The sequence below is a fragment of the Lytechinus variegatus genome, chromosome 14, assembly GCF_018143015.1.
Source record: "Lytechinus variegatus isolate NC3 chromosome 14, Lvar_3.0, whole genome shotgun sequence".
Lineage (NCBI taxonomy): Eukaryota > Metazoa > Echinodermata > Echinoidea > Temnopleuroida > Toxopneustidae > Lytechinus > Lytechinus variegatus.
Window position 1 is genome coordinate 7,356,302 of NC_054753.1, and position 18,437 is coordinate 7,374,738.

An 18,437-nucleotide genomic window follows, 5' to 3' on the forward strand; every position below is an offset into this window, starting at 1 on the left:
ATAGATACATTGTAAATTATGATGAATCTCATAAAACATTAATCCGTGCACACTGGTAGAAAATATGCAAATTAACTGGTTTCAATTGGATCCAGTTGGGTAACTGGAAAATTTCCAATTGGAAACCAATTGGAAATCATTTCCAGTTACCCAACTGGATCCAGTTAGGATTTCCAGTTACCCAACTGGTTCCAGTTAGAAATCATTTCCAGTTATCCTCTGCTTCCAGTTAGGATTTCCAGTTGCCCAACTGGTTCCAGTTAGGATTTCCATTTACCCAACTGGATCCAGTTAGAAATCATTTCCAGTTGGAAGTCATTTCCAGTTACCCAACTGGTTCCAGTTAGGATTTCCAGTTGCCCAACTGGTTCCAGTTAGGATTTCCAGTTACCCAACTGGATCCAGTTAGAAATCATTTCCAGTTGGAAGTCATATCCAGTTACCCAACTGGTTCCAGTTAGGATTTCCAGTTGCCCAACTGGTTTCAATTGGTTTTCAACTGGAAATTGTTCAATTCCAGTTAAAACCAATTGAAACCAGTTGAAACCAATTGAAACCAATTGAAACCAGTTGGAAATCCAACTGGTTTCAATTGGATTTTGGTCCTGGGTGGTCCTACTTTCACAAGAAATTGCTGAACCTTTGGTGATTCATACAATTTATAAAAATAGAGGACAGGAAAGGTCTTTTAATTATTGGTCACGGTTCCGCGTCTTTTCTTGAACAATAGTTTGCTTCCTTTTGTTTAATGAACTTACACATTGACCAGGCCGGGGCGTCAATCCATTTTTCAGATGGGAGGGGGGGGCAAAATCACGGATCAACATTCCAAACAATCAACCTCACCCACACATACACACAAACACACACATAGGCATATATATATTTATAATAAACACAAAGTCACACTTGAGGCTGAACTCTGAGTTTCACGCAACCTTACGTGAGGTGCGATCTTCAGGCAACTGATAAAACTTAATTTCCACCATTGAACAATGCATAATATATATATATATATATATATATATATATATATATATAAATAAAAAGAGTTGTCAAAGCTGTAGTACGTGTATAACTTCACACATTTGCATACTTTCTCCTATACGTGTACTGTATCAAAGCAATAGCTTTGATCCAGCTGAGGCATGGCGGCTTGTCATTGTTCAAAACCCAACTTCACCAGACAAAGGAAATTACAATTGGTATGGTGTTGAAAATCTGTTTATCTGACTGTCAATCGGATTGGGTTCGCCCTAGCCACTAACCCGTCTCTGTGGTCTAGTGGTAAAGGCATCGGCGTTCAAAGCTGGGGGCCTGGGTTCGATTCCCGGCAGAGACATTTTTTCGGCATCACCAATTTTTCCAAAAGGGTAGATAGCTCTGGGGAACCTTGATTTAAGCCACGCCTACCTTTGTTCTCTTCATCCATTTCTTTCACACAATATATATATATATTTATTATATATATATATATATATATATATATATATATATATGTATATACTTTTTTGATAGAGGGGCATATATATTTTGAGGTCATAGACGTAGCGGCTAGTGTAGATGACACCCTCTTCCTTGGCCGTGCAATTTATATCACCAATGTGATCCCCAATATTAAATAATTTACACTTACCGGTAATTGGTGTACTATAACTGTGATCTAGTTAAATTAGATCTAGTCTGGTAGACTGGCGCCCAAAGAAATTTCAGTTTTTATAACGCACAGAGGAAGAACATTATGGAGCTGCACTGATTTGCACTTCGAGTTAAAGTTGCTTAGATTTATCATGATTCATAAACCAGCTATTTTTTTAGGTCCATGGCCTATTTTGTAGGCCTATACCATACAGTAGTATATACAGATTGATTACATTCATAATCTTAGAGATATGACAAATGGAAGAGTAGACGGACTACTCTGTACTGTGATAGAATTCAGTTTGATAAGAAAATGTTTGATTCCTTTTGTATCATTGGAGACACAGTAGTTTGGTCATGTTCAGTCGATCGCTGAGCTAGCTGAGCATGAGAGAAGGAACTTGACTTGGCCTAGGCTTGGGCAGTTGGGACGAAGACGAAGTCAAAATTCAAAAGTTAGCATAAAAAAGGTGTGATAATGTCCGAATCCAGTGGCAGTAACGTGCCATTCGTAAAAGGTGAGCATGAAAACATACACGAATGGAAATTTGATTTTAAACTTTAAGTTATGAAGAGCTAGGCTCTGCCTCTGGCTACGAGCTACCTCAACGTCAAGCGTAGGCCGTAGCCTGGGGCGTTTTGGGGAGTGAAAGTTATATACTGTACGTATGGAGTCACTCCCCACTAACGCCTGGGATTCCTCCCTATACTTCCCCACATACGGGTACAAAACCAGAAACTTTCGCCCCCGAGAATTCTACTTTCCCTCTAAAAGATCTAGCCCTAAAACATGTACATGGCATGGGGTCCAACTTCATTTCCAACATTTCAGCGATATTGATTTCATTTTTAAAGAAGAATTCATTAAAAAAACGAGAGATTTGTTTTGAAAAGATGGAAAGAGCTTACTTCCGTGTTTACGTCGCCATCTTGATTTCTTTGTCTTCCGCTTGGCGACAGCACGCAAATCGCGGGATTTGCGTGCTGTCGCCAAGCGGAAGACAAAGAAATCAAGATGGCGACGTAAACACGGAAGTAAGCTCTTTCCATCTTTTCAAAACAAATCTCTCGTTTTTTTAATGAATTCTTCTTTAAAAATGAAATCAATATCGCTGAAATGTTGGAAATGAAGTTGGACCCCATGTACATGTTTTAGGGCTAGATCTTTTAGAGGGAAAGTAGAATTCTCGGGGGCGAAAGTTTCTGGTTTTGTACCCGTATGTGGGGAAGTATAGGGAGGAATCCCAGGCGTTAGTGGGGAGTGACTCCATACGTACAGTATATAACTTTCACTCCCCAAAACGCCCCAGGCTAGTCAAGGGTAACCCAGCCCAGGCCAGGGAGCTCCGGCCCGCGCCTTCTTCGCGGGCCGGAGCTCCCTCCTGGCCCGGGGGAGGGGCGGGGCACTCGACCAAAAAAAAGTGGTGGGGGTGTGCCGCGGGCGAGACAAAAAACGGGGGCCTTGGAGCGGGCTTATTGTAAAAAGGAGGATTTTCGGAACGGGCTTTGGTACTACGGCTTTATTCTTATTGTGCTTTCTGACTCCGGAGACAAAAAAGAAGACTGGGGCCGATTGCACGAAAGGGTCTTTCTGACCAAGGACCGTCTTTCGTGTCGCCCATCTTTTATGATACGCTATAAGCGGGGTGTTTCTGAAATTTATGATAAAGAATAAGATTTGTTAGCTTGCTTTTGAATCAAATTTTATACAATTTCATGATATATCACATCATTTTATAAACAAATATTTTGTTATTTTAACGGACGAATGAAATATGTTTGCAGATGATTTATTTAAAAGGGTACAAAATTTCTTACAACGCCTATTAGTATAGTCTCGACTCTCGACAAAGTGTCTGACTGAAGTTACATCCGCGCTCGCTCGAGTTGGCTCACGATCAAAATCTGTGCGTCCGTACGATCGAGGCTATACTTTCTTATCCTCTCTCCCTCAAATATCTTTCTTTTTTTTTCGAGTGTTGGCTTGGACTAAAATAAAGAAAAAACATTGGAAAGTGGTTTGTTTGACTTTGATTCTGTTCTTTTTTTTGTCCAGAACATTGTTTTCACAAAAAGGAAAATGCCTTGAGCTAGGGCTGGGACTAAAACCCGGGTACCCGGGTCCCGCCCGGAAGCCTCGGGTACCCGGGTAGAAAAATCAATACCCGATACCTGAAAATTGCTCACCAGTATAATAACGTACATTTGATTTGTATTGCGTAGTGTAAGACATGATTGTAAACTCATCACAAAAGTACACAAGTCTCATTTTGAATCTCACCAATTACCCTCGAAATATCTACTAGTTTTTCAAGTGATGATGTGACTGAGATCGTTCAATCGTCGCCATGTTTCTTTTGCAGCGCATTGCAAGCCTCAGCCCCATGCAGTATTCCGTCAAAACAAGTCTGCAATACTCTTTCACCTCGTACCAAAATCGACCTAGAATTCCACTTTCCTTTATTTCATATGAATTATGAAAGGTATTCTCAGAGGATCTATTTTCTCACCGATAGCGCACAGGTAAGCAAATTTTTATTATTTCTTGCTTTTCCGTCAAAATCTTACGAAGTAGCGTCGATATTGCATCGTGTTTGTGAGTTTGTAGAATCTATCGCTACGTGAACAAAGTCAATTGATTTCCGGGTTTCGGAGTATACGAGGCGCCAGCCAATCACGTTCTTGATACCATTTTCAGTTCATCATAAACCGAAAATGGTAACACGATCGTGATTGGCTGGCGCATTTGACGCTCCGAAACCCGGAAATCAATTGACTTTGTTCACGTAGCAATAGATTCTACAAACTCACGAACACGATGTCAATATCGACGCTACTTCGTACGATTTCGACGGAAAAGCAAGAAGTAATAAAATTTTGCTTACCTGTGCGCTATCGGTGAGAAAATAGATCCTCTGGGAATAACTTTCATAATTCATATAAAATATAGAAAAGTGGAATTCTAGGTCGATTTTGGTACGAGGTGACAGAGTATTGCAGACTTGTTCCGATGGAATACTGCGTGGCGCACGGGAGGCTTGCAATGCGCATGCTTACTATATTTTCATTCATAAATTGGCTTGCATCGCATTGGCTTGATGACGTCACCCATGGGGTTTCTCCACCAGTCATATTTCGAGCGACATGATTTTCGGGTACCCGGGTACCCGCCCGAAAATTACCACGGGTACCCGAAGAGAAAAAAACCCGAAAGTCCCAGGCCTACCTTGAGCACACTTTGTCAAATCATTCTTGACTTTCAACAAACTAAATGAATATCAATAATCCCTGCAGCTCGATACACAGCTTTCACAAAATAATTACTTCCCCCAAAATGATATTTACATGATATGGTGAGACTACCACATATCAACCACCTCTTTTGAAACCGACCACCTTGCGCGCGTTAAAATTATTGCGTAATACAGACGATACGCGCGGGAGAGTAGGCGCAGTGTCCATAGAAACGGTAAGAATCGATTTTATGAGAAAAATAGAAGCAACAAAAAGTAAAAATTTAGTAGAATTAATCAAATTGTATTGGCCAAACCCAAACCCTGCTGAAAAACCAAGAAATTCAATAGGAAATGGTTTTAGAAATATCCGTCTTCAATCGTCGAATGATGTGCCGGAGCTCGCAGTGGAAGTAGTGAGACGATCATTTAGCATGTTGACATCATAGAACTGATTTGGAAGAGTAAAAATATTTCGCCACCGCGACAAGAATCGGCCGTAAACTTAGTGTAACACCGCAGGTGGTCGGTTTCAAAAGACGGGTGCAAATGAGCAAATGTAAAATCATTGTATTCGTTGTTCGTCGATATATACGAGGATTGAATCAGAGTCGCCAAGCAAAACATGGGAATCTGATCTGCACAAATGAGACGAAAACTGGGTAAAATTGAATATTTTCGCAGATACTATGCTTAGAAGATTAGGTGGTCGATAAGGGGTAGTTCCAACCATATACAAGTGTGCAGGAATGCCTAATTCAATAGACATGTAAATTTCACGGCTCGTTATGTGAGCGTGCCACATGCATGCTTGTTAATTTCTCATGCACACCTATTGATTGACAGAAAGCAGAATTTACAGTTGTCTACTAAAAGTTGATAGAATCAAAATTGTCCTAAATTTATTTAGTCAGTGGTCGACAATCATATTGATGATCTTCCCACTTCAAAGTTCTGTCTTATTTTGTCAGCCAAGTCAGGCCTCGTGACTGACTTACTTAATTGACGAAATCTGAATAAAATGATTGGCCTATTTATTTAGTCAGCGCCACAAATTTTATTAACCTACTAACAATCTATCTTAAATGTAAGAAAGGAAAAAATCTGATTATGAAATAACCCTATCATATGCAATCTGACATTTTATTTAGTCAGCGATAATTGGCACGACTCAAGTCGTGCCAGTGCGCAAACTAGTCGTGACTTGGCGTGAAGTGTGCGTAAACAAACGGAGCCAAAAAGAATGATAAAGTTAAGATTCTAGGTTTTATCCTCCTTTTTGGCTCCATCAATGGCTTTTGGCAACACAATAATAACACGTGCTGGAGTCAAAAAGGAAGATAAAGTAATAGTACGCTGAAAATTATTGTGTGTGACTGTGTATGATATCATATCATCTGGGATGATCCATTATTATTTAGGGGTGTGATGATGCGAGAGTTATCATGCAATGTCTTGTCAACGGAGTAATTGTCCCACGTGCGAGAGTCTTGTCCGTGAGAGAGCTAGATTGCATTGAACGAAATAAATCTATTGAAATTCAACAAGGCGTAGTTGTGCTTAGTGAAATTCAGGTACTGTATACTTTATGGCTCCGGAGTCAGCATTCACGATATGGCTGGAACTACAAATGTTTGTGAAAACGGGGGTCCTTGGAGTTGGAACGGATCGCCAGCGTGTGAGTGCGTATAAAATGGGCAAGTCCCAGAAAAGGTCACCCTAGAAGGCAAAATTTCATCTTTAATTTAAGAAATTATCTTTGGTGGGGTAAGAAAGCCCAAATGTTAAATTTTAAAATTTCATTAAGAAAAATTTGATCATATGCATATTTACTAGTATGCTAATTTGGGGCACCTAATTTGCATAGTTGGTAAAATGGGTGTGACATATGGGACAATTGTAAAAACTCATAGAAAATGAAAACAAAACTTCTGAGATTAAGTCATAGGTGGGACATGGACCCCATAACATCTTATAACTTTTTTGGGAAAAAGTGGTATCATCAAAATAATTATGCAAATTAGGTCTTATCCAATGATGGAATGTCCCTGCTGGCTAAATGCGCAATGCTGCCCGAGATGTTCACTTGTGGGATTTTGCTTTTTGCTTTCCATACTTTTGCTCCCTTTTCATAAATTACTGCAGGAAAAACTCTGAGGCGTTGTACGAAACAAATAGCAAATATTTTTATTCGTGCAATGGTGCGAGATTTCGCATTTGGTGAAAAAAGAAACACTCTATTCAACTCGGCTAACGCCTGGTTGAATAGAGCATCTTTCTTTCACCTCATGCGAAATCTTGCACTCATGCCTATTCGCTATTTGTATACTGATGAAAAGTGGGATTGCATTTTTTGTACACAATCTCTATTGTCCTTATCATGATAGGCAAAGTTTTGAAAATCCTTTTTGAGCTTATTTGATATTTTAAAAATTAAATTAGTAAGTATGTATTTACTACCTGCTGCCATTACATGTTTAAAATGTAGTAATCAATTTTGTAGGCCTATATGATAATGAATTACATTCCTTTACTCTCTCCTAGACAAGAATTTAAACTTGTATGATGTGCAAATAAGTTAAATATAGATCATTAATAATAATAATAGCTGTATTTATAAAGCGCCTTTTGCCTGAGGATACAAAGCGCTGCTATTATTACCCCGGCTTTAGCTCGAGCTACCATCACCGGCGCTCAGTGCATGCAAGGAATTAATCCTTCCGCGTACCCATTCACCTCACATGGTTTGAGTGCAGCACAGTGCGGATAAATTTCTTGCAGAAGGAAAACACGCCATGGTTAGAAATCGAACCCACGACCCTCTGTTTGGAAGGCGAGAGTCAGAACCACTAGACCACGACGTGCCCGTGACTACGCACAAATTATAAGTTTTGCCTAACTCTAATCCCCTAACATCAGCTTTTATTGCCTTCTGTGCAGTAATTCTACCCATGTTGGTAGGAGCTGTACAGATAGTGATGTCAAGCTTTGATCTCAAATGTAAATAATGCATTGTAGCCATTGCGGCGAGATTACCGTTTGTAACAGGGCCCTTTGTTAGCGCAGTGTTAGTGAAATGTTATGCTAACAGCGTTTCTGTGCAGCCGATACAGAAGAATTCTAAAAGGTGTTAAATTGCCCTTATGCATAGAAAAAAAATGTTATGAAAGGTAAAACAGACCAACTACTTATTACTTCTTCCCTTTTTTTAATAGAGCATTATGATTCAGGAGAATTTCTATAAGATCTACAATCTAATTGTATTACCCTCGTCCATGTACAGAATGTTTTGTAAAAATGATTGAACAAGCATGATGAGCACCAGAAGGTGGAATTGTGCAAGTACATGAAGTCACCATTATCAACCCGTTGCTATGCTACTGATTTGAATTGTGCAGGTGGGAACGTATCTGGTGAACAGACGACAGGGTCACACTCCCATGACCATGGCAACGAACATGGCCACACCCATGAGCACATGGACAATGCAGGATTTTTTGTAAACAGGGAGCTACCACTCAGAAGATCAGATTGGAAACAGGTAAAAACCAGGGCACCCTCTTATCCATCAGTGTCATCTTTTTTCTACAGGAAATTTGCAAAATGTCCTTTATAAACAAAGGAGAACACACCAAATCATCAAGGATCACTTTATGGATATACATTCATATCTAGACATTTTTTGAACAAACATGCATTTCATATGTTTAGTTTGCTGCCTTTCCATAGTTGCAATTGATGGTCCCCGTCTTAAAGAAAATATGATTGATCCAATCAACCGCAAGTATATATGGAAAATATATGTATGTAGAGGTGTTATGGCTCAGTGGACAAGTCTTTGGAGTTTCAACCACAAGGTCCTGGGTTCAAATCCCACCGCTGCACGAGCGTTCTTTGGCAAGGCACTTATCTACATTTTGCCACTCTCAACCCAGGTGTAGTAAATGGGTACCAGGTAGGAAGGAATTCCTTGAATGCTTGATGCACCCGATCAGGGTAGCCGTGCTAAAACTGGGGTAATAGTATGCAGCGCATAGAAACATTTTTATTAAGCGCTATATAAATATTGCATATTATTATCATTATTAAAATCCATCAATCATTTTTTTCTGCAGGAAATTAGCACAACATCCATTTTAAGCAAAGAAAAAGCACGCTGAGTTTTCAAGAAAACGATTAATGTATGAATTATACATCATCATCTGGAAGATGTTTCTAACAAGCATGCAGTTTACGCTTAAACATGATAGATGGCGCTGTCCGTATTTAAGCCTAGCCCCAGTGAGTCAACTGTTGATTTTCCCTATAAAAAAAATAAAAAGTAACAAAATGGTTGTGCTGCCCTTGATTTACTGGAAAATATCCTGTCTTAGTTATTTTGGTGATTTGGGTAAGATATTTTCATTAACCCTTTGAACCCTGAATTATTTGGGGCTGTCGTGACATACACCCTGAATTATTTGCACATAAATGACTTCTCGACCATATTCATACAAACCCCCATGATTCGAGACCCAACGGCACCTTCCCCCCGCTAGTACCCGGCCCGAGGCCGAGCCGGCTGAAGTTGTTTGGCTTCTCGTAGACCTAGTCTACAATCAGAAATATCAATAGTGTCTGTTTTGGGCTCAAAATCACTGTTTTCACCAAAGTGAGATATACCAATTGCTTCCCCATAGTAAGCATGTGACTCGCCGCATATTACCGCACCTACGACACGAGCAATCACAAAAAAGTGGCATATTTTGGCCATTTTTTAAGCTAAATCCTTCCGAAATCATTGCCGACATTGACTGAAATTATCAACTAAATATTCCTACACGTACTAGAAAGATGACGTCATTTTAGAAGATCACCTGACATTTAGAATCCATGCTTTTGAAATCACATGACTGTAGGCCGGTATTCCGGCCTATCAGGTATTTGCTTGTTTTCTGGCAGGCCGGTATTCTGGCCTATCGGGTTCAAAGGGTTAAAAATGATGTGATTGTAGGTAGATTATATCGAAAAATGTATGTAATCAAAGTGAGTTTGCGTAGGAATTTTGAGTTTGGATGGAAATCTCATTTCCACACATAATAGATTTTAGAAAATAAATCTTGGCAAGTGTGCGTCTGGATAATAGAGAGATAAAGGGAGGCTGGCCTGTAGTTATTAGATCAGATGGTTTTGGCTGTAAAAATACATGCTTCAAATGCATTCCTTTTTTGTAAGATAAAAGACACCTTTCGCCAAATTTAAAGCATCTAGAAATTAAAAAAGTCTCATTGATTTATAAATTGTAAGATTAAATGTAATTTTTATATAATGTATTGTTTTTATTTAACAGTATTCATCAATTATCCTGACTTTTTATTACGTGATCTGTGTTATTTTTTCCTTAAAACATTGTATTTTTGTTCCTCAATTTTCATAGAGAGCATTCACTGTCGGCATCGGTGGTCCTGTTGGGTCTGGAAAGACCGCCCTCGTTCTGGCCCTCTGTAGACATCTAAGAGACAAGTATGGTATCTGTGTTGTGACCAATGATATCTTCACAAAGTAAGTGTTTTGATAACTCTGTCTTGGTGTACATAGTATAATGTCTTTCAATTTTTAGGACATTCCAGGCTTTGCGCATTTACTATGGGAAACTCTCTACAAAAATTTTCAGAAATAGCCAGATTTACTAGTCTGACATGACCAGCAAAAAAGTATATCAAACTGATACAAATTGTAGGATTTTTTATTCTAAAGTATCAAAATGACTCTAGCATCTCAAGAGAATGTCTCTCTTACGTTAAAATTAAAAAATGGCTAGAATGAATTATGTTGTGTGTGCTTGTGTAGTCTATACTGTTTTTTTTTGGGGGGGGGGCTAGCAACAAGCAATAACAACCAGCAAATTCAAGTCTTTTCATTGGGGGGGACCAAAAAATCTTAGGTTCTGTCAAGTAAAAATTGAAAAGTTGGGTATCTACTGGTCCGGCATGAACAGGTCCGAACAGTAGAAAAAAAAGGATAAGTATGGAGCCCCGGGAACCTCATGCTAGCAATTCTTACACTTTGCTGATGTGTAGTATTTGTTTACTCATGCACTCTTGGGGCGGAAATGATATTTATTTTAGGGGCTATTTCATTTTCCTACATTCAGGCAGTTGCTCATTTCGGGGGGGGGGGGGAGCTATTCAGTCCATTTTATGGGCTAATTTCCATGCAACAAACAATTACCGGTATGCAGTCTAAGCATTTCTCCTCAATCTGCTGTGTATGTAGACAATCAATTTTTATAACGTTTCTGTAAAAATAGTGTTTAAGGTGGATCTCAGGGCAAATTTAGAAAAGATGGTTGTCCCAAAGCCTTCAATTTTTGGAATTTGATGGGTAATCTGGCTTATCAAGAGGGTAAAATTGCCTGTTGCCTATATGTTTTTTGTATGCTGATTCCTAAATTTCCCTGATTAACTTTGCTTCACAGAGAAGACTGGGAGTTCTTGGTGCGGAATGAAGCTTTACCAGAAGAAAGAATGAGGGCTGTAGAAACAGGAGGTTGCCCACATGCTGCTATTCGAGAGGTAGGTCTAAAATCTTCCCAACAAAATCCATATTTTATTATATGAAATGGACATGAAATGAAATACTTAAAAAAAATTGATTTGCCCAATTGATCATGGGCCTGGCAGCTGCTGTGCAGCACCAGATCTATGAGGCTATATCCCTTTAATTGTTAAATGGCAAACTTGGTAGCTGCAACTCCCATCTTTTAAATGATAATAATGTTAATACATATGGCTTATATAGCGTCTTTTTCATTTTGATTAAATGCTCAAGGCGCTTAGAAGAGGGCAAAACATAAAAATTAAAGAGAAGTACAAGAAAGGGTAAATTACAAATGAAAAATGTCTGTCTTCAAAGCTAGTACCTGCCGGTGAACAAATCCAATTTTAGGTTGCCCTTAAAGGATGTTGCCTAGTTTGAAAATATTGCTCATGAAAAGTAGCATTCATGCCAATCCCAGACACCTTTGTTCCTCGGTCAGTGAAAATCAAGGATAATCAAGGATAATTCCAAGACAACATATAATGGAGGACCCCCGCCCCCCCCTTCCATACCCCTTCACAAAATTGAATCTTGAAGTTTCATTTCCTTGATGATGACATTTATACCTATTGGTGTTCCATGGGGGCATTGGGTGGAAGCTGGTTTCTTGATAAAGAAGAAGAGAATAATGTGGGCTCAAAATACTCGGGTTCATTGTGGCCCAGCGTTGTGGCTCTGTGTTGTGGCCCAGTGGATTAGTCTTCTGACTTTGAAACAGAGGGTTGTGGGTTAGAATCCCGGCCATAGTGTAATCTCCTTCAGCAAGAAATGTATCCGCAATGTACTGCACTCAACCCAGGTGAGGTAAATGGGTTCAGGATAGGAAGGAATTCCTTGAATGCTTCAGCGCCTAGGCAGCCCAGCTAAAGTCGGGGTAATGATAATAGCAGGGCCCATAGGGAGAACAATTTTCAGAACTGAACTGGCTTCCCTGGGTAAATCTATATTATTATTATTGATGAAAATAAACCAATTGAAAGGAAGTAGATTTCCATGTTAATTGATGAATAAGAATGTTAAAGTGTGTATCATCACATGTTACCAAATGACTGTATGCAGTGTACACGTGTTTGGCATATTTTATTTCAATTGGTCAAAGTGGTCAGTTAGGAGTAGGGGGGGGGGCTCCCAAAGTGGTCAGAGATAATATAGATCACCTGGAAAGGAAACCCTATGAAATATTCAAGTTAATGAGAAGATTAATCATAGTTTGGAGCGTTGTGGCCCACGGGATTAGTCTTCTGACTTTGAAACAGAGGGCCGTGCCTTTTCCTTCAGCAAGAAACTCATCCACATTGTGTTTCACTCAACCCAAGTGAGGTGAATGGGTACTCGGTAGGAAGAAATTCCTTGAATGCTTGAGCACCTAGGGAGCTCAGCTAAAGCCGGGGTAATTATAATAGCATGGCCAGCTGGTAGAACAGTTATCGAAACTGAAGTGCTTCCCTGGGTAAATATACCTATATTATTATTATTGTTATTGTAGTTTCAAGGTACATGAATGGTCACTGCCAGATATTCAGGTAGTGGAAATTTACACATCAGACTAGACACCCCCACTTTCACGAAAGCGCTGAATAATGCACAAATAAAATGATATACAAAAAAAAATTTATGAGTGTGTTGTGATGATGCATCACATTTGAGGGTGTTTGAGATGTGCGAAAGCCTGGGGTGCTTTCGCTGAGTGTTTTTGCATCTTGATATTGCAAATACACATTATGCCTGCATCACAAATATAAAGATGTGCATTATTTGATTTACTCATAAAACGGTTCAGCAGTATAAATTTGTAGTGGGAAGGTTGTTCAAATCCCTCCCAATATGTGAGGTATCGCACAGTTGAAGAGGTCATAATTATACCTGCTTTCTATTATGACATCACAGGTGTATCGACCTTGCACGATTTGATGACATTTTGTGATTTGAAAGAATGCATATTTCAGATGGTGTCTTACTTGTTACGTGTTATGGGGAAATGATGCAACCGAAATGCACAGGGCTGCACACAAAAACATGCAATACTGCCCAAAATGTATTGCAGGGAGGCTGCATAGGATGAAAAAAAAATGTGTGTACGCACTCACTATGTCTACATTCTTGAACCCATATTAAAAAGGAGATTTAACAGACCAGCTCAGTTTTTTGTCTTTTGGTCAGGCAAAATAAATGTCTGGTCATTCTGTTTGGTCTATTTCAACATTGTATGAAAAATATTTTTTTTCAGGACTACTCCATCAACTTGGAAACTATTAAGGAGTTGACCATCAAGTTTCAGCCTCAGATAGTGATCGTTGAATCAGGAGGGGATAACTTGGCTGCTAACTTCAGTCGAGAGCTGGCAGATTACATCATATATGTGATTGATGTTGCAGGTAACTATTAATGGCGATTGTTTTTCTCTGTCTGCATAAATGTAGTAGAGTGAGACTATAGGTGCTGCTTTTCCAACGGCGGTAGCAGTGGAGTCGTCAACAATGAAACCTTTACCAAGGTTAACCCTATGTAATTCTCCTGGGGTATTTTGATTGTCATTCCAGGGGGGGGGCCATTATGGCCCCCCCTTAAGATCTCGGCCGCGGGTTGGCATGATGGTAGAGAATGACGTAAATCTATGTAGTTGCATTGGTAAATTTCACCGAATTCATATATTTCTATTTTATATGAATTAATTATGTTAATTTATTCATGAAATCATACTTTTTGCTCTGATTTACTAAAAAAAGCTCCTAGAATGCTATTTTTGGTGAAAATATATTCTTAATAGCATTCCTAACAATTGTGAATGAAAAAAATCTGGTACCATGACCGATTTGTTATGTATTTTATTTTATTTTTTTTAATTTTGCGCAGCAGATATATTGCGAAAATTGTTGCTAGGGGGCATTATGGCCCCCCCCCCCCCATCTGAGAGTCCCGGGAGAATTAGGGTTAAGTTTTTGAAATGTCATCATAGGTTAGAATGCTCATAAAACTTTAGACAATGAACCTAGACCATATTGGGGGAATCAACATTGAAATCTTTACCAAGGTTTAGTTTTTGAAATGTCATAACTTTGAATGAATGTGGTTCTAGTTTATGAAACTTGGACAAAAGCAAAATCAAGTATCACTAAACATCCTGCCTCTGTTTCAGGTCACATGACCAAGTTCAAAGGTCATTTAGGTTCAATCTTTTCAAAAATTTAATCTACTCTATTTACCCATCGCTGCTCGAGAAATGACAGCAGTGAAACAAAGTTTCATTCCTACATGAACATGTGAGATTGTCTTTGTTGTTAGTTGTTATGATTTGATGAAGAGTTTCATAATTGTCATATCTGCAAATCTGTATAATGTAGTTTGTATTCTGCATGTTTGTACTTTGTTTATCCTTTGTATATACATTTTATTTGTATTTATTTGATATGCTTATGCTGAAAATTGTTTTTATGTTTTTATGGAAATGTGGAAAATAAACTTTGAATTAATCAAACTTTTAAAAAACAGAAATATTGTATGATTCATACAATAAAAAACAAAAGAAATAGTGAGGAAGAGGCATCATCAGCTCTTATATCGGCATATCACTATCTTTAAATGTCATAACTTTATTTTCCATTTGATTTTTTATTACGACATCAGTGTTAAGCTCAATTGAGTTAATGATCATTAACTTTCTTGCCAAACAGGCGGAGACAAAGTCCCACGGAAAGGCGGACCCGGGATCACCCAGAGTGACCTCCTGGTAATCAACAAGACGGACCTTGCTGAAGCGGTTGGTTCAGACCTTGGTGTGATGAGGAGAGATGCTGACTTGATGAGGCAGAAAGGACCAACTATATTCTCTCAGGCTAAACATATGATAGGGGTCGAGGAGATCGCTAACCATATACTGGCTTCATACCAGTTGACTTGTTGACCTTCAAAAGGTTAACATGTGAAAGGGGTCAAAGGTATACTCGCTTCATATCCAACAACCTGCTCACCTTCCAAAGATTAAACATACTGTATGAAACGGGTCAAAAACATTTACCGTGTACTTTCTTCATACCAATTGACCTGTTGACCTTTGAAAGGCTTATCATGTGAAGAGGGTTCTAACCATCAAAAGGCAAATATATGATGGGGTTAAACATGTGGCTAACCATGTACTGGCTTTATACTAATTGACCTGCTTACCTTCAAAAGGTCAGGCTTAATTATAAAAAGTGTCAAAGAGATTGCTAACCATGTCATGGCATCATACCAATTAGTTTGTTGGCCTCAACAAGAGTAAGGCTAAACAGACGTTTTTACAGGCTTCAAATCAAATAATCTATTCATTTTCAAAAGGCTAAACAGATGAGAGGGATCAAAGAGAGTGCTAATCGTGTACTGGATTCAAACCCACAACCTGTTTACCTTCAAAAGGCTAAACATATGAAAGTGATCAAAGATATTGCTAACCATGTACTGGTTTCATACCAATTGACCTTTTGACCTTCAAAATAGAAAGTTAAATGAAAAAATGAAATTTTTGTTATTTGATTAATATTTTATGAGTTAAGGGAGGTTAGAGAATTCAGATAGTATCTGATTCGAGTCACGTGAGATCCCGTTCGCGCGCAAAACCGTCATATTTCAAAGCTCATGACTACTGTGAAAACCCAAATAAGGGTACCCAACGAAATAAACATACATGTACAGTAGGTTCTAAAACTGATTTCCTGATGAGCCAGGGAGGGAGTGGTGGGTGCTGAATTCTCTAACCTCCCTTAACTCATAAAATATTAATCAAATTTCAAAAATTTCATTTTTTCATTTAATTTTCTATTTTATTTCGTTAACTTCGGTGACGAGAATTCAGATAGTATCTGATTCGAGTCACGTGAGATTTCAAAGCTTTCACAGTAGTCATGTAATATAAGAGAAAAATACATACCCGAGCACAAATCATTAGGCTTGGGATCCTGCATGAAGGATGTTATTGCCAAAGGAAAGGTTATTTCTGGTTGGCTTGAGATAGAATTTGACAAATGTCGTTTTTTTTTTCCAACCGCCTTGTTTGAGAATGTCTATTAAAGGGAAATTGTTCCTCTGAGCCATGGACGTAGCTGCTGATCTAGTGGAATGAGCTTTGAACTGCTCAGTGTCTATTCCTGACATTTTAAGCACCGATTTTATCCATCTTGCCAAAGTTTGCTTTGATGCTTTTTTGTGTGGCTTTTTGTAGCAAACCAGGGATGTAACTGGAGTTTTGTATAAAAACCTGAAAATGCGAAGCGGAGCGAGCGAAGCTCTCGCGCCTTACGGCCGGGGGTCCAGGGGCAACGCCCCGGTGGGGGTCGGGGGGCAAAGCCCCCCGAAGCCAGAGCATTATTGCACATTTGGGGCCACAGGAGAGGCCATTTCAGGGTTTAAATTGTAAAAAAAATTACCTTTTGTGTAGGTTTCTATAGACTCTTTCTTGCAGATGACAAGCTTGAGGATGGCTTTGGTGTCAACTCCCTAGTCCTCTTTGGTATCCTATAAGATGTGACTGAGCTTGAAGGTGGCTTTGGTGCTGACTTGGCTTCAACATTTGCTTTCTTCACTTTCATGAGTTTCTGTCGCTGGAAGATTTGCTTTTTAGCCAAGGCAGCAGCTTTGTGGACATGGGCTGTGGCTCTCGATTTGGGTTGAGATGACACTTCACTTGATTTATGTCTTTTTCTAATGACTGGTGGCTTATTGCTGGACTGCCTCTTCCTCTTTGCATTTAGTCTGGATTTTGCAGTGAGCATGTGGTAACAGACAGATTTGTCCACTGGGGATTTGAGTATGTTGTCTCTGCGGTAGAGTTCAACAGATGTCACTCCTTTATTCATTAGATCATATCTGACTGTTTGTATGGAGGCAAATGTTGTGACATCTAACCTGTTTGTCTTCTTTGTGATGATATTATTCATCATACTGAACGACTGTTCAATTCTTGGGCCTGTGAATATGGATAATGCTGCACTAATAGTTCTCTTCAGAGCTGGGTAGTGCTGAAATACCTCTCCCCACCATTTATCCACTCGAGCGCCATCATTAAATGGTGGCAGTTTTGAGTCAAGCTGGTACTGGGTGCATTGGAGTTTGTATTCATCCATGTCATCAGCCTGAATATCTACATTAAGCAGCTTTGGAAGCTTCGTCATATATTCGTTTGTAACAGAATGTCCCCTGGCTTTTGGATCTATTGATGACAGAATTCGCAAGGCACGATTTGTGAGGGGCAGTTTTTGCTGCATGTACTTTCCAACCTCTGTATAAGCATCTCTGACTAGTTGCAAGAATGTCTTGACAGCATCTGGCTTCATATCCTTCACGATCTCTTCCGTACGTGTACCAATGACAAGTTGCGATAACTTACAAGTGATGTTCTCATTGATCTTGAGATTAGCTAACTGGTGTGCATTCATATCAACCAAATTCTCAAGCTTGATGAAGCGTGCAAGGAAAGTCCGAAACAAGTCAGTAACCTCATCATGTAGTTTATGGACTAATGGTTCCTTCTGTTCAAATATCAACACAAATGACTTGAACGAGGGTAGTACCGCCACCTACAATTCTATGTACAAGATGGTAAGCTGATAGAGATGAAACAATTTGTGAACAATTCTCTTCTTTCTCGCCAATCCTTGCTCCGTTAGATTCTTCTTGTGAAATCTATCATGTATCTGCTGAAGTTTTTGTCGACCATCATCAGATACATTGTGCCTTGTCAGTACAGCTTCAAGTTCTGAAGTATAACTTGCAGTGAGTTCTGAATCAATGGAGCAATAATAAAGGCATCTGAAAGGATCCATCATGCTCTTTATCCTTGCTGCGGCATCATAGGATGAGAGCCATCGATGTGGTACCCTCTCAACAGGCAAGTTACATTTGACACCTAAAACTCCGCATATCTTCTCCAAGTGTTCTTTGATATCAGGGCTCCACTTCAAGTCGTTGTACAAATCATCTGCAAGATGTTCTACATGCTGGTCGAAAAAGCTA

At 39.2% G+C, this 18,437-nt stretch overlaps 1 protein-coding gene across 1 annotated transcript; it reads left to right on the forward strand.

Annotated features, from left to right (window-relative positions):
• The first annotated feature begins 2,048 nt into the window (after window positions 1–2,048).
• Window positions 2,049–15,450, forward strand: LOC121427334 (urease accessory protein UreG-like). The gene is made up of 6 exons (XM_041623677.1): window positions 2,049–2,159; window positions 8,273–8,415; window positions 10,291–10,415; window positions 11,332–11,428; window positions 13,681–13,828; window positions 15,125–15,450. Exons 1-6 carry the CDS (start codon window positions 2,120–2,122, stop codon window positions 15,352–15,354), a joined length of 783 nt encoding a protein of 260 aa, XP_041479611.1. The 5' UTR covers window positions 2,049–2,119; the 3' UTR covers window positions 15,355–15,450.
• Window positions 15,451–18,437: the final 2,987 nt, after the last annotated feature.

Excerpts from the sequence above, each read along its gene's own strand:
- LOC121427334 (XM_041623677.1), top strand. The coding sequence starts at position 2,120 with ATGTCCGAATCCAGTGGCAGTAACGTGCCATTCGTAAAAG. Across the intron at positions 8,416-10,290 it reads GAAGATCAGATTGGAAACAG|AGAGCATTCACTGTCGGCAT; the intron begins GTAAAAACCAGG and ends CAATTTTCATAG. Across the intron at positions 13,829-15,124 it reads ATATGTGATTGATGTTGCAG|GCGGAGACAAAGTCCCACGG; the intron begins GTAACTATTAAT and ends CTTGCCAAACAG.